Raw genomic sequence first — 16634 nt, 5'->3', positions numbered from 1 at the left:
AAAAGTGAAAAAAATTCACTAAAAGAAAAAAAGGTCAATTTCAAGTCCTTCAAAACGAAAACAATGTAGACATTTAGTCATTTTTGACAAAACTAGTTTTCCTTTTCTTGGCTAACTCTGTTTCAGATATTAGTTGGTTCTCTCTCTGTCTCTCTCCTTTTAGTTGTTCCACATTAACAAAAAGCCACAACAATTGTTTTTGAAACAGTGGGGAAAATGTTTTTGTTTTCAGCCTCCAAAGCAGTTGAACAGACCCAGCTAAAATGGAAAAATAGGCAGATGCAAAGCTTTGAAAATGTCAAAAGTTACTTGTGTTGCAGTGTTTATTACATTTCCATTATAAAGGATTACAATCCTAACTACAGTGGCTGCAGCCAGACTTCACAATTATTAACTACTATCATTAATAATAAATATTTATATGGCACCATAACATGGCATGGTGCTTTACAGAGATTAAAAACTATATAGGCTTCCTGCTCCAAAGAGTTGACAATTCTAACAGTCTCATTGACTTTAACAGCACAGGATCAGGATCTATTTAAGCCAAAACTAGGACATGAAGATAGTCAAAGGAAGGAGGCAGGGAATGGAAGGATGGGCATTAAGACAAATATAAAAGAATAACATGATCACATAATAATAATACCCACGTGTACTGATATTTCTAAATAGCAACCAGGGTAAGAAAGAACAGCCCAGGGTGTGGGAGTCGATAGTTTGACATATGGTGGTGACATCCACATGATACACTGAATTTATTGTGCATTGTGCCCACAAAATCCATCTAACAGTCGAATCCCCGAATGCCTCAGGATGCCAGAAAAAACATGTCCCTCTTTCCTCCTGGAGATGAATTTCCTCCCCCAGTTTTCCTGTACTGAGGAGACTGGGGAAGGCGTTCGTTGACTTTGGACTTTGTTTCACTTTGCTATCAACCCTTCCTGGCCAGAATTCAGAGCTTCCCAGTGGTTCTACCCTTGGACTGTTCCCATTATTACTCTTCATAATTGAGCCCCAGCTGTGGCCCAGTACTCCATTGTTCTAGGTGCTCTACAGACACAGAACAAAAAGACAATCTCTGGCCCATGTGAACTGACAATGAGCTATCCCAAGGAATTGGACTTTAAAATCATGGCAGTAGGATGTAGGAAAAAGCTGTTTACAGTCAGTTTTAAAAGTAAGATGTGTTAGCGCAGCTTTCCTGTCCCAGTGAGCCTTGCACAGTTACTCTCAAGGTACTAAGGCAGCCTAGTTTTAAAGGCAGAAGGATATGAAAAATAGCATTGATACAATCGTTTAAAAGAATGGTTTTAAGAGCAATATAAGTCAAAAGACAGGTCTTTTGTGTTACAATTAAGATATTATTTACAAAAACATAAGAACTGGGGACATATAAAAGTAGATTTCTCCCCAGTAGAAAACCCATATCAGGAAATTACAAGATAATGAGACCTCTGGTTAAAAGAAAACAAAATCAAATAGCTACATTGTCTGAACTAGTTCCTACATAGTTACAGGGACATGATGATGGGAGGTTAGGTTGGGAAAAGGAAATGACCTAGCAAATCTCCCTAGATGATTGGAAGGCTATAATGCTGTGCTACTAAGAATACAGCACGCTTCTCCTTCTGGAGAAATGATATTTTCACACAAAACAATACAAAACAAAATAAAGACAAAGTTCTGATCCAAACGCTGGAGGGGACACCAGGATGTAGGGGAGTGTCTCTGTATCATCTGGGATCGCCTCAAGTGAAAAAGTTTCTAGTCTGATGTTGGAGAATTGATGCACAAGTTCTTTCAGAAACACATTCCCCAAATCTCTAACACTCTGGTGTCAAGGAAAGGTTCGGGGTTGCTGAAATGACATAAAGACATGAATGTATTTAGGATTCTTGTCACTGCTGCCAAGGGATGCAGAACAAAATGGTGTCTGTGGAAAGAGAAATGATCAGAAGAAAGAGCCATGGAGAGCCTCACTGTGTAAGATTATCTGTGAACTCTCCAAGGGAAGATGGGGCAAATGGGTTGAACTGATGACAAAAGAAAACTGATATAACTTTTACCAAAGCAATTTGTCTGCCTACTGAAATGCAGAATGTGTTCTGTCTCTGTTCAGCTGTATTCGTTCACCCTTTGTATCTGTCACCTTAAAACAGTGCCCCTTTGGAAACTCCAGCCACGACATGTATCCCATACCACAGCATCGCATGTTCTGCACACTCTCTCTCTGTCAGAGGATCCTTCTTCTAAAAACTTGTATTTTCACAGCTTGATTTCCTTATAAGCACAGTTTCATTATCAGACTCACCATGAGAAAGAACCAAAGAAGCCCGCACAGAAAAGATGCTTCTGCAGACAGTGATGTGAACTCTGCTGGCTCCCAGAGAAAAGCTGTCCTATGGGGAGGCCACTCAATAATTGCCCACTGCACAGTTTCTGGCACCTTCCTGTTAAGTGTCTAGTTCTGGCCACTGTTAGAGATGGGAGATTGAGCTGGAGGGACTATGTGTCAGAGCCAGTCTAATAATTCCTGTTCTGATGTCTTCAGCTCAGTAGCTCTTGCGGCCTCCACAGGCTGGAGTTTTGTTGCAACATAGGCCAAGTTTCATTAGACACTTGTGCCTTTCCAGTGCAGTCAACGATACATCACCTGTGTATTTTGTTTTGACCCAAAATAATGAATAGCATCCTTAATTGGACTAAAGCAGACTGAGCAGTGTAAAAACCAGGCGAACAGTTCATTGAACTGAAGACTAGATTTCAAATTGTTTTGTTCATGCCCTGTTATTTGTGAACAGTTCTCCAAATAGAGCTTTGCCCAAACCAGTGTTCATGGCCAGAAGCCTTTAGCTGAGATTTGTTCAAGGAACGAACAAAATTTGTTTTGCAATGAAAGAAAATGAATTGTGGATGGAAGCAGTTTATAAAGGTCAAGTCAGTCCACCAATCAGGGAACAGAATCTGTACCATGTGATATTCCTTACCTCTATATTGAAACACTGTGGAGGCACTCATACAATATGGTGACAGGGGCCATCGACAGAGAGATGATCCAGACAGACAAATGGCACAGCTCAAAGCAGAAAATCACAACTACTGCATAACTGATGGAAAACTTCTACATTTTGCAAACAATCCCAATTTCAAATATGTTCATAAAAACTACTCAAACCATTTCAAATAATAAACATTTTCTTAGAAATTGTCACCCAGTGGCAGAGAAGTCACTCACAGAGAAAACAGCTAACTCTGTGGAACACTGCTTTTAGCCAGTCCTGTGAAGTGTCTGCCTCCTTCCCGCACTGCTGGCCAGCAGTTCTGCTGAACGTTGCACAGCCATGAAGCCCATCACTTTGGACAGGACACAGACGAGAACCCTGTATCCAGCTGGAAATGCTGCAGGCGTTTTCAGGGGACAGAAGCTGATAGTGCCAATCCTTCCATGAGTGCTGCTCACCAGGGTCATTCTGCAGTCCAGTGAGCTCCAGATGCACAGTGCCCCTTCCTGCATGCTGAGGCTCTAGGCGCCACACGGTCTCAGCAAATGGACTCCCTGCAGCTTTGCCCTCCTCAGACTGGCCCTGCCGTGTGTCAGGGGATCTGCTTAGGTCAAAAGGAGCTCGGCTGTAGCTGCTCTTAGCCTAGGCCAATAGAGATGTGCTGGGCAAGCCCAGAGAGGGACCATCACAGGTACTGTCTGAGGAGGCAGCTGACACCACTCTTCTTGCATTGCTACAGGTTTCTTATGAAGAAAAGCAAATGCTCCCAAAGGGGCTACAAATGCCCAGTCAAAAGCCAGGGCCAGAGTCTGGCTAGGACATGCCCAGCCAGCTGCATGATGTTGGGGAAGCCTTGATTTGTCTTTGTGTCTCTGCTCTGGAGACCCTGCAAGGGAGGAGACATGCTGCAGCCCAGCCGTGAGGGTCCATGCACCCAGCCTCCCTGGGAGAAGTTGCTCCACCTCTGAGCAGTCTCCCACACACACCCTGGGCTCCAGGACTCTGCTGGTGCAGCTGTCAGTCCCCTGAACTGACCCAAGTTCCAGGGAAGGAACAAACTCTGGAGACTGAGACCCAGGTAGTCAGAGCCAGGGGAGCAGAACCACGGCAGCACCCAGCTCGCTGTTCTGGGGCAGAGATGTCAATGAATGGGCTGGTTGTGATATGGGGAGCAGGGTAAAAAGGGATGGACTGAAGGGAATGTAATCCACCCCAGCTGCAGAATTGGGGAATCTCCAGCCCCCAGCTCTGGCCTCTCATCAGCTCAGCTCTGACACCAAGACAAACTGGAGCTGGGGCTGATGTTTGGTTCAAAAGGTTTTGTTAATGACAATCCGTGTCCTTTATGGGTGCAGCTCGGCCCCATGTGTCATGGATGAGCTGGGGGGGTTCTCTCACAACCATAGCTGTGCGGGCCAGTGCAGAGAGACAGTGACATTAATAACTGGGGGGAGGAGCTATTTACACAGGAAAGGAGCGACAACCACCTTTTCTAAATGTATCAGCCCAGGGGGATCCGCCAGATCCATGTCGGATTCAACAAACTGCACGAGAGAGAGATGGGGATCAGTGCTGGGGAGAGGAGCCAGGTTCAGCGGCCGTGTGATGCACAGCACTGGCAGTGCAGTCCAAACTGTGTGCACATACACACACACCCCTACATCTCTCACATCCACACATACATGCACATACCTGCACACTCACAACCAGGCACACAACCACTCACACTCTCACACACATGGATGCATGTACACAATACTTGCGCACACACATGCATGCATGTATACCCACACTTGCGCTCACACACCCAACCACTCATTCTCTTCTCTCCTGGTCTGCAGGAATCGGTTCCAGGGAGAAGACAGAAGTTCAGTTTCTGCCCCATAAAAGCCTTCATCTCCCAGATGACACTGTCCCCAGGGTCCCAGCTAGTCCTGATCTTGATCCTGGGAGTGTTTTTTTGATGTAGATACCTGAGCTGCTGGAGACAGAGCTGAGAGCTGGAACTCATATCATACAGGCCAATGATGCGTTAAAACAAAAGATCTGAGTCTCACAGAGACCAAAACCTCCGTACATAGCTCAGGCAATGGGAAGGAGCTTTAAAAGCTAACAGAATGTTAGGAACCATCAGGAAAGGGATAGATAATAAGACAGAAAATATCATAATGCCTTTATATAAATCCATGGTACGCTCACACCTTCAATACCCTGTGCAGTTCAGATCACCCCATCTCAAAAAGGATATATTAAAATTGAAAAAAGTACAGAGAAGGGCAATAAAAATTATTAGGGGAATGGAACAGCTTCCATTCGAGGAGAGATTAAAAAGACTGGGAGAGTGCAGCTTGGAAAAGAGACGACTGAGGGGATATGTGATAGATGTAAATAAAATGATGACTGGTGCGGACAAAAATGAATCCGGAAGTGTTATTTACATCTTCACATAACACAAGAACCAGGGGTCACCCAATGAAATTAATAGGCAAGGGGTTGAAAACAAACATAAGGAAGTAATTCTTCATACAACACACAGTGAGCATGTAGAACTCTTTGCCAGACTATGTTGTGAAGGCCAAAACTATAACTGGGTTCAATAAAGAACTAGATAAGTTCCTGGAGGATGGGCAGGGACAGAAACCCCAGAAACCTAACTGCTAGATGCTGTGGCTAGGTGACAGGGTGGATCCCTCGAAAACTGCTCTGTTCTGTTCATTCCCTCTGAAGCATCTGGCACAGGCCACTGTCAGAAGACAAAATACTGGGCTAGATGGACAATTGGCCTGACCTGATATGGCCATTCTTATGTCTTTATGTTCAGTGAGGAACTGGTTAGAATCTGAAGTCCAGCTACTTGTGTGAAAGTGAGCATGACAGATTTTGTGATTCTAAGGGCAGGAAGGAGTGAGAGCAACAGAATACAGACAATGCACTTTAAAAAAGCAAATTTCAACAACTCAGAGAATTGATAGGAATTGGAAGGAAATCTAAGGGAAAAAGGAGTTATAGAGGCAGTTTCTAAAAGAGACAATATTAAAGACTCAACAGCAACCTCTAGGTAGAATAGTAACATACCAATATAGCTGCATCAGGAGTTCTTTAATAACCTGAAAATCAAAAAGGAATGGTACAAAAAGTAGAAACAAGGACAAATTGCTACAGATTATTACAAAAGAATAGCACAAGCATGTAGGGACAAAATCAGAAAGGCTAAGACATAAAATGAGTTACACCTTGCAAGAGACATAAAGGGCAATAAGATGAGGGTCTGTAAATACATTAGAAGAGTAAGAAGGTAGAAAGTGCAGGTCCAGTATTCAATGGAGAAAAAAAGAGCAATAAAGGATGACACATAGAAGGCTGAAGTGTTTAAGGCCATTTTTGCGTCAGTCTTCACTAAAAGGGTGGACTGTGACCAGGTGATTAACACTGTTAACGTTAACAAGGGGGAAGGAAGACAAGCCAGAATAGGAGAAATGGGTAAAAGAATATTTAGATAAGATAGATGAAGTATTCAAGTTGCAAGGGCCTGGTGAAATTCACCCTAAGGTACTTAAGGAAATAGCTGAAGTAATTTAAGGAACAAGCTGAAGCAATCTCTGAACCCTTAGAATTATCTTTGAGAACTCATGGAGGATGGGTGAGATCCCAGAGGACTGGAGAAGGGTGAACATATCACTTATCTTTAAAAAGGGGGGAAGGAAATTACAGACCAATCAGTCTAACTTCAAAATCCAGAAAGATATGGAAAAAATTATTAAACAAACAATTTGTAAGCACCTAGAGGCTAATAGGATGATAAGTGACAGCCAGCATGGATTTGTCAACAATAAATCATGCCAAACCCCAACCTAATATCCCTTTTTGATAGGGTTACTGGCCTAGTGGCTAGGGGAGGAAGTAGACACAATAAATCTTGACTAGCAAAGCTTTTGACACATTGCCACATGACATTCTCATAAGCAAACTAGGAAAATGGGGTCTAGATGAAATTACTACAAAGTGAGTGCACAACTGGTTAAAAGACCATATTCAAAGAGTAGTTATCAATGATTTGATATCAGATTAGGAATATGTATCCAACGGGGTCCCACAGGTCTGTCCTCAGTCCAGTACTATTCAATGTTTCTGTTAATGACTTGTATGATGACTTATAAAATCTAAAATCTCTGGATGACACCACGCTGGGAGGGGTTGCAGGCACTACGGAGGACAGGATTAGACTTCATAATGACCTTGACAAATTAGAGAATTGGTCCAAAATCAATAAGATGAAATTCAAGAACTACACTTAGGAAATAAAAAAATGAAATGCACAAAGACAAAATGAGGAATAACTGTCTAGGCAACCATACAGCAAGAAAGGATCTGGGGCTCATGCTGGATCACAAATTGAATAAGAGTCAACGTGATGCAGTTGAAAAAAAGGGAAATTTCACTCTGGGACATATTAACAGGAGCATCATACGAAAGACACATGGGGTGTTTGTTCTGCTCTATTCAGCACTGGTGAGGCCTCAGTTGGAATACTGTGTCTAGTTTTGGGTACCACACTTTGAAAAAGAGGGGATCAGATTGGAGAGAGTCGAGAGGAGAGCAAAAAGTGGTAAGAGACTTAGAAACTTGACCTGTGAAGATAGGTTGCTAGAACTGGCACGTTTAACCCAGAGATCAGTAGACCAAGGGGGGACCTGATAACAGTCTTCAAATATTTTAATGGCTGTTTTAAAGAGGAAGGCCATCCATTGTTCTCCATGCCCACTGCTGGGGGGATAAGAATAGGCTGTTTGCAGCAATGGAGATTTAGGTCAGATATCAGGAAAAACTTTGTAACTATAAGACTAGTTCAGCACTGGAAGAGGTTACTAAGAGACTGTGGAGTTCCCATCACTGGAGGTTTTAAAGAAGAGGTCAGACAAACACCTGTCAAGGATGGTCTAGGCCTCAGCACAGGGAGATATACTAGATGGCCTCTTGAGATCCCTTCTAACCCTACATTGTTATGATTCTATAAAGCACACATGAAGCACATACACACAACACACACAATCACAGATGCACACACACACCTCTTTCTTAAGCCACTAAATTTCCATGTCCCCAGGGTCCTCACCAATCAGTTATCCTATGAGCCAGCTGTCCCCCTGACACTCTCCTGTCCCCATAACCCAGCCAATCATACAGCCTGCCCCTCCCTACCCCACCCCTGTCTCTGGAGGCCCTGTCAGAGGGGTCAGCAACTCTAGAAGTTCTGACTGGGGTAGTGCCACAAGGGCAGGAAGGTGTCAGGGTTCTCGCCGGAGTGGGTTCTCTCGTGTCTCTTATGGTGGGAGCTGCGGCTGAAGCTCTTCCCACAGTAGATGCAGATGTAGGGCTTCTCGCCCGTATGGATGCGCTGGTGCTGGGTCAGGGTGGATTTGTCGGTGAAGCTCTTCCCGCAGTCGGGGCACTTGTAGGGTTTCTCCCCAGTGTGGATGCGCTGGTGCCGGGTCAGGTTGGAGCTGACGCTGAAGCGCTTCCCGCAGTGAGTGCATTTGAAGGGTTTCTCTCCTGTGTGGATCCGCATGTGTTTGACCAGGTCCGAGTTCTGGCTGAAGCTCTGCCAGCACTCAGTGCACGTGTTGGGAATCTCGATGGTCGGCGTCCGCTTTTTGACCTTGATCTCCTTGGCCTTGGCCACGGCGGCCTCCCCGCTCCGGTGGGAGCACTTGCTCCGGCCTTTGGCAGGCGGGTTCCGCAGGTGCCGCTTGCGGTGGGAGCTGCGGCTGAAGCTCTTCCCACAGTCAGCGCATTTGTAGGGCTTCTCGCCGGTGTGGGTGCGCTGGTGCTGGGTCAGGGTTGACTTGTCTGTAAAGCTCTTCCCACAGATAGGGCACTTGTAGGGCTTCTCGCCCGTGTGGATGCGCTGGTGCCGCACGAAGTTGGAGCTGACGCGGAAGCTCTTCCCGCAGTAGCTGCACTCATAGGGGGTCTCGCCGGTGTGGATGCGCTGGTGGGTGATGAGTGTGGAGCTCTGCCGGAAGCTCTTGCCGCAATCAGTGCAGATGAAAGGCTTATCACCTGTGTGGATGCGCTGGTGGTTCACCAGATCCGAGCTGTGCAGGAAGCTCTTCCCACACTCGGAGCACAGGTTGGGCCTGTCACCCTTGGGCAGCGGCTGGTAAACCAGGGTCTCCTCCTCGGGGGGGCTGCGCTTTGGCTTCTCTGACTTACGCTTGTTCTTGGGCTTCTTCTTCTCCAGGGTCTTGGCCACATTCCCCTTGGATTTTTTGGGTGACATTTCAGGTTGCTACTTGCACTTGACCCCTGGGGCCTGCGGAGAAATATTCACCTCCTTGTGCTCACTCACAGCGCTGTCATCTGCTGGAGCAGAGAGAGAGAGCCCAGGCATTAGCCGTTACTTCAGGGAAGGGACTGTCTATTGCTTTGTGTTCATATAGCACCCAGCATGATGGGCCCCACTCTTGGTTGTATAATAAACCCCTGATTAATAAAAATAAATTCATATCCCAGCAGTGCCTACAGATTTTCACTGAGATCAGGGCCCCATTGTGCCAGGCACTCCACAGATACACAGTGAGAGACAGTCCCTACCCCCGCAATCTTCATCTAAACAGACAAAAGGATGGGGGCAGGGGGAAACAGAGGCAAAGAAACCAGCCCCCATGCCACTGGCAGTTTTGCTAGCTATTTATATGGCCCTCATCACTGCAGTATCTGAGCACCTCAACTTTTTAATGTATTTCCCCTCACATAACCCCATGAGGTAGGCCCTTGCCACTGCCCCCACTGTACAGATGGGAACAGAAACACCGATGCCCAAGGTCACACAGGGAGTCGTCCACGCTGGAAACTGTCACTTCCAAAAAATCCTGCTGTGGTTCAACCACAAGTAACTGAGCTTGATTACCAGGGAGGGTTCCTGGCCTGCATGGTGCAGGAGGTCAGACTAGATCAGTGGTCTCCAACCTTTTTATGCCCAAGATCACTTTTTGAATGTAAGGGCAACCCAGGATCTAATCTGCCCCTTCCCCAAAGCCCCGCCCCGCTCACTCCATCCCCCTCATCTCTGTTGCTCCCTCTCCTCGACCCTCACTCACTTTCACCAGGCTGGGACAGGGGGTTGGGGTTCGGGAGGGGGTGTGGGCTCTGGGCTGGGGCTGAGGAGTTCACAGTGTTGGAGGAAACTCTGTGCTAAGCCTGGGGCAGGAGGTTGGGGTGCAGGAGGGGGTGAGGGGTGCAAGCTCTGGGAGGGAGTTTGGGTGGAGGAGGGGGCTCCAGGCTAGGGCAGAGTGTTGGGGTGCAGGAGGGAGTACAGGGTGCTGGCTCTAGGAGGGGGGTCAGGGCTGGGGCAAGGGGTTGGGCTGCAGGAGGGGATACAGGGTGCAGGCTCTGGGATGGGGTCAGGGCTGGGGCTTGGGGTGCAGGAGGGGACATGGGGCGCTAGCTACTGGAGCAGGCTCAGGGCTGAGGGGCACTTACCTCCTGCTGGGCAGCACTTACCTCTGGCAGCTCCCGGTTGGTGGTTCAGCATGGCTGCCACTAAGGCAGGCTCCCTACCTACCCTGGCCCCACACCGCCCTTATCCAATAAGCCCCTGTGGCCCCTCGGGGGGCGGGGCGCACGTGGCTCTGCATGCTGCCCCTCTCTGCAAGCACCACCCCTGCAGCTCCCGTTGGCCACAGCTCCCCTTTCTCAGCCAATGGAAGCACCATGCAGGCCAGGGACCCTCCCCGGTAATCAAGCCAATGCGAGCTGCGGGGGTGGTGCTTGCAGGCAGGAGTAGCGCATGGAGGGAGATCTCTGCCCCCTCTCCCCCAGGGCTATGGCAGGCGGTAGGGGCAGGCTAGAGAGCCTGCCTTAGCGGCAGCCCCAGTACACCACTGGAGATTGTGATTGACTGGGAGATCCTTTAGGATTGACCAGTCGATCGTGATAGACCAGTTGGTGATCACTGGATTAGATGAACACAGTGGTCCCTTCTGCCTTAACGTCAATAAGTTGAACACAGTCTATTCCCAGTCCACAGCCCTCCACTAGTCCATCCGCTCTACCCAGAACTGGAGGACAGGAACCTGAGAGACAGGAATTGGAAATGTAAAAACAAATGATAGTAATTTGTTTTAACATTTCCTAGGGTTTTCCCAGCATCCAGCACAAGATAGAAAATCACCAAGACATTTTTTTACACCCCTTCCCCCATGAATAAGGGAGTCTGAATCAGCGCTGCTTTGGGGGATTCCCCTGACACTGTCCCCAGGATAGCACACTCCCGCAACAGCGTGGGGACTAGGCAGAGGCAGGACTAATTAAACCCATCTGTTTGAGCTGAGCAAGTCATTCATAATTTCTCATTTCACAGGGCTCAGATATCACACCGATGGGCACAGTCCAGAACCTGAACAGAACAGTGCATTTTCCCAGTTTTTATGTTCACAAATTGTCCTTGGATGGGCAGAAAAATTCTCAAACCTGCTTGTTCTTCAGAATTAGGAGCACAGGGTGACAGCAGCTGCCACAGTAGATCGGAAAAATGGGCCCATCTAGCCTGGTATCCCACCCTTCGTGCTGCACCAGTTCATACTAGTGGGCTCTCTGGAGCAGTATCTCCATCTCCCAGCTACCTCACGTCAGACTAGGGTCACGTCAGAGTTGAGGACCAGATAGTACAGGGGAAAGTGTGAGAAATCCAGTCATGGGCAATTACAGAATAACCTGCACATACAGATACAGTCTCACTAAGACAGAAGCTGATTTTTGTCTTGAAGCAAGAGCATAGATATCCCTTATATACTCCTCCTAATTATGAGTGTTCTTGAGGGAGTAGCTCTGGGCCAACTGATTGTTCTGAACGGCGAGTACTGTCGGTGCAACTCATGCCGATTTTGGTTACTTTGATAAAAATGTCATAAACAGATGGTTAAGGGTTAATGCCTCTCTTACCTGTAAAGGGTTAAAAAGTTCACCTAGCCTAGCTAACACCTGACCAGAGGAACCAATCGGGGAACAAGATGTTTCAAAAGGAAAGAGGGAAGTTTTTCCTTTGTTTAGAGTTTCAGTTTCAGCCGGAGTGAAAAAGATCAAGGAACCAGCCTCTTATCAGAGTAGTAAGTTTTAGAAAGGAATAAGTAAGTTTATGTTTATTTCTTTGTAACCTGTCTTATGCAATTAGATGTAGAATCAAATTTGGTATTTGGGTATTTTTTTGTATAACTAAATTTGTGCCCAAGGGGAACATCCTCTGTGTTTTGAATCAGTTGTCTGTGAGAGTAGCTGGTATGCTACTCTCTCCCAGAGGGTTTTCTTTTACCTTTCTTTTCTTTAATTAAAAGACTTTTTCTTAATACCTGATTGATTTTTCCTTGTTTTTAGATCCAAGGGGATTGGATCTGGACTCACCAGGGATTGGTGGGAGAAAGGAGGGGGGGTGGTTAATTTCTCCTTGTTTTAAGATCCAAGGGATTGGGTCTGAACTCACCAGGGAATTGGTGAAGGAGTCTCTCAAGGCTACCCAGGGAGGGGAAGGTTTTTGGGGGAAAGGGAGTGATCCAGACACTGAAAATTCTGGATGGTGGCAGTGATACCAGATCTAAGCTAGTAATTAAGCTTAGAAGTGTCCATGCAGGTCCCCACATCTGTACTCTAAAGTTCAGAGTGGGGAAGGAATCTTGACATGGTGAGCAGCGGTGAGGGATATTTTAGGAACCAAAAGTCAGATTTTTTTTTCCTCCTTTGAGATGCTGGGGAAGCAGTGAAGGAGAGATACCCTGAAGGCAAACAGATAAAGGTTTTTCTAACAAAGCTTTGCTAGAAAGGATTTCCAGCTGGGCTTAGCTGGAGGGTAACTAACAGTTTGCAAAAGACAAGTTACAAACCAGTTTTTCTGGTTTCTTCTCATTCTGAGAAATCCAGTTAAAAGCTATGGGGTTTTTTGTTTTTTTTTTTTTTTTGCCTCGCAAACCAAGATAGCTCAGGCAGAGCAGGGAAAAATGTCAGGCAAGGAGAAAAAAACCATACAGCAACAACTAGAATTGGCCAAACTCCAGGCTGAGGAGCACCAAAAGGAACATGACAGACAGATGGCCAGAGAAGAGGCTGCCTACAAAAGAGCTATGGAGGCAAAAGAAAAAGAGATGGAGATCCAGAGGGAGGCGAACAAGCATGCCCTGGAATTAGCAAGGGCTAAGCAGGAGTTACCAGACAACCTTAACAACCCTTCTCCAGGTACTGTTTCCCATCCCAGAAAATTCTCCACCTACAAGGCAGGTGATGATACTGAGGCCTTCTTAGAAAATTTCAAAAGGGTCTGCCATGGGTACAGCATCCCTACAGACCAGTACATGATAGAGCTGAGGCCACAGCTCAGTGGACCCTTAGCAGAGGTGGCGGCTGAAATGCCTAAGGAACACATGAACTATTATAAACTTTTTCAAACCAAGGCCAGAATCAGAATGTGGCTAACACCTGAACATGCCCGTCGGAGGTTCAGAGCCCTAAGGTGGAAACCAGATGTGTCATCTACCCAACACGCCTACCACATTGGAAAGAATTGGGATGCCTGGATATCAGGAGCAAGTGCTGAATCTCTGGAAGAGCTGTCATTCCTAATGCAAATGGAGCAGTTCTTAGAGGGTGTTCCTGAGGAAATAGAAAGGTACATCCTAGATGGGAAGCCCAAAACTGTAACCGAGGTGGGGCAGATTGGAGCCAAATGGGTGGAAGTGGCAGAAAAGAAAAAAAACTACTAGCAGTTGGAGCGAATATCAGAGGGGGCAAACCAAAACTAAACCCTATCACCGGGGGCAACCCAAGGCCACACCTACAACCAAGGAAAGCCCCAGATCCCTTATTGTCCTACCTCACCAGTCTCCAGCAACCCACCTCGTCCCAGTGACCAGTCAGCTGGGCGATGTTTTAAATGTAATGAACTGGGACACATAAAGGCTCACTGCCCCCAAAACCCCAACCGATTACAGTTCATTACCCCACAATCACATCAAAGATCCCCAGGCCCAGATGCCTCTCAAATACCCTTGGAGCGAAGGGAAACCTTGAGAGTGGGCGGAAAGAAGTTTATCGCGTGAAGAGACACGGGGGCACAAGTGTCAGCTATCCACCAATCCTTAGTGGACCCCAAATTCATCAACCCAGAGGCCTAAGTGACAATTCACCCATTCATGTCAAAATCTTTAAACTTGCCTACAGCTGAGTTGCCGATACAGTACAAGGGCTGGTCAGGAATGTGGACTTTGCAGTCTATGACAATTATCCCATCCCCATGCTACTGGGGGAAGACTTGGCCAACCATGTGAAGCTGGCCAAGAGGGTGGGAATGGTCACACGCAGCCAGGCCAAGCAAGCTTCCACACCCATCCCTGTTCCTGAGCCGTCCACCAGGGCCCCCTCTGTGTTACCACAGACCCAGACAGAGGTGGTGGAACCGGATCTTCTACCCATGAATGCTACAGCCATAGTGAATCCAGTCCCAGAACCGGAACTGGCAAAGCAACCAGCACCAGAACCGTTGCCAGCACTGACTCCAGCACTTGCAAACCCATCTACAACTCCAACTCCGACGCCAGAGGGCACCAGCGGGCCTGAACTGGCACAACCAGTGGACAACCCTACCCAAGAGGCTCAGCCAGTGCCTGAAATATCACATCGTGCACCAGCAGAAAGCGGTTCACAATCAACGAAAACAACCTCATCACCTACATCGCTTCCAGAGGGACCAAGCCCAAGTCCATAGTCTAAGGAGGAACTGATGTCTCCAGCCTCAAGGGAACAGTTCCAGGCTGAGCAGGAAGCAGATGACAGCCTTCAGAAAGCTTGGGTGGTGGCACGGAGCACCTAATTGCCTCTCAGCTCTTCCAATCGATCCCGGTTTGTTGTAGAACAAGGACTTTTATACAAGGAGACTCTTTCTGGTGGACACCAGGAAGACTGGCGTCCTCAGAGACAGTTGGCAGTTCCAACTAAGTACCGGATAAAGCTCTTGAGCTTATCCCATGATCATCCCAGTAGTCATTCCAGGATGAACAGAACCAAGGACCGGTTGGGGAAGTCTTTCCACTGGGAGGGAATGGGCAAGGACGTTGCTAATTATGTCCGGTCTTGTGAGGTGTGCCAACGAGTGGGAAAGCCCCAAGACCAGATCAAAGCCCCTCTCCAGCCACTCCCCATAACTGAGGTTCCATTTCAGCGAGTAGCTGTGGATATTCTGGGTCCTTTCCCAAAAAAGACCCCCAGAGGAAAGCAGTACATACTGACTTTCATGGATTTTGCTATCCGATGGCCGGAAGCAGTAGCTCTAAGCAACACCAGGGCTAAAACTGTGTGCCAGGCCTTAGCAGACATTTTTGCCAGGGTAGGTTGGCCTTCCGACATCCTTACAGATTCAGAAACTAATTTCCTGGCAAGGACCATGAAAAATCTGTGGAAAGCTCATGGGGTGAATCACTTGGTTGCCACCCCTTACCACCATCAAACCAATGGCCTGGTGGAGATGTTTAATGGAACTTTGGGGGCCATGATACGTAAATTCGTAAATGAACACTCCAATGGTTGGGACCTAGTGTTGCAGCAGTTGCTTTTTGCCTACAGGGCTGTGCCATATCCCAGTTTAGGATTTTCACCATTCGAACTTGTGTATGGCCACGAGGTTAAGGGGCCATTACAGTTGATGAAGCAGCAATGGGAGGGGTTTACGCCTTCTCCAGGAACTAACATTCTAGTCTTTGTAAGCAACCTACAAAGCACCCTCTGACACTCTTTAGCCCTTGCTAAAGAAAACCTAAAGGATTCTCAGGAAGAGCAAAAGGCCTGGTATGATAAACATACCAGAGAGTGTTCCTTCAAAGTAGAGGACCAGGTTATGGTCTTAAAGGCGCAACAGGCCCATAAGATGGAAGCATCATGGGAAGGGCCATTCACGGTCCAAGAGCACCTGGGAGCTGTTAACTATCTCATAGCATTCCCCACCTCAACCCTAAAGCCTAAAGTGTACCATGGTAATTCTCTAAAGCCCTTTTATTTCAGAGAATTAAAGGTTTGTCAGTTTACAGCCCAGGGAGGAGATGACGCTGAGTGGCCTGAAGGTGTCTACTACGAAGGAAAAAGTAATGGTGGCATGGAAGAGGTGAACCTCTCCACAACCCTGGAACGTCTGCAGCGGCAACAGATCAAGGAGCTGTGCACTAGCTTTGCACCAATGTTCTCAGCCACCCCAGAACGGACTGAACAGGCATACCACTCCATTGACACAGGTAATGCTCACCCAATTAGAAACTGTCTGAGAGGGAAAGCCACTGGCCAATCAGTGAAAAAGAATGCTACGCCATTGTGTATGCCCTGGCAAAGCTACGACCATACGTTTGGGGACGGCGTTTCCAGCTACAAACCAACCATGCTGCGCTAAAATGGCTTCATACTGCCAAGGGAAACAACAAAAAACTTCTTCGATGGAGTTTAGCTCTCCAAGATTTTAATTTTGAAATTCAACACATTTCAGGAGCTTCTAACAAAGTAGCTGATGCACTCTTCCGTGAACGTTTCCCAGAGTTAACTGGTTAAATTGTCCTTGGAATGTGAAAAATCTTGCAGTTTCACATAAGTAGTAGTATATGTAAA

At 47.1% G+C, this 16634-nt stretch overlaps 1 protein-coding gene across 1 annotated transcript in view; it reads right to left on the bottom strand.

The window, feature by feature from the left end:
- Window positions 1-305: 305 nt before the first annotated feature.
- LOC127032166 (zinc finger protein 345-like) overlaps window positions 306-16634 on the bottom strand; it is a 29163-nt gene continuing 12834 nt past the window's right edge. Inside the window, exon 3 of the mRNA XM_050919172.1 lies at window positions 306-9294. Within this exon, the coding sequence (XP_050775129.1) occupies window positions 8248-9294 (1047 nt within the window). The 3' untranslated portion in view covers window positions 306-8247. The remainder of the gene's footprint in view (window positions 9295-16634) is intronic.

Source organism: Gopherus flavomarginatus, chromosome 12, assembly GCF_025201925.1.
Source record: "Gopherus flavomarginatus isolate rGopFla2 chromosome 12, rGopFla2.mat.asm, whole genome shotgun sequence".
NCBI lineage: Eukaryota > Metazoa > Chordata > Testudines > Testudinidae > Gopherus > Gopherus flavomarginatus.
This window is presented reverse-complemented; position numbering and strand designations above follow the sequence as displayed.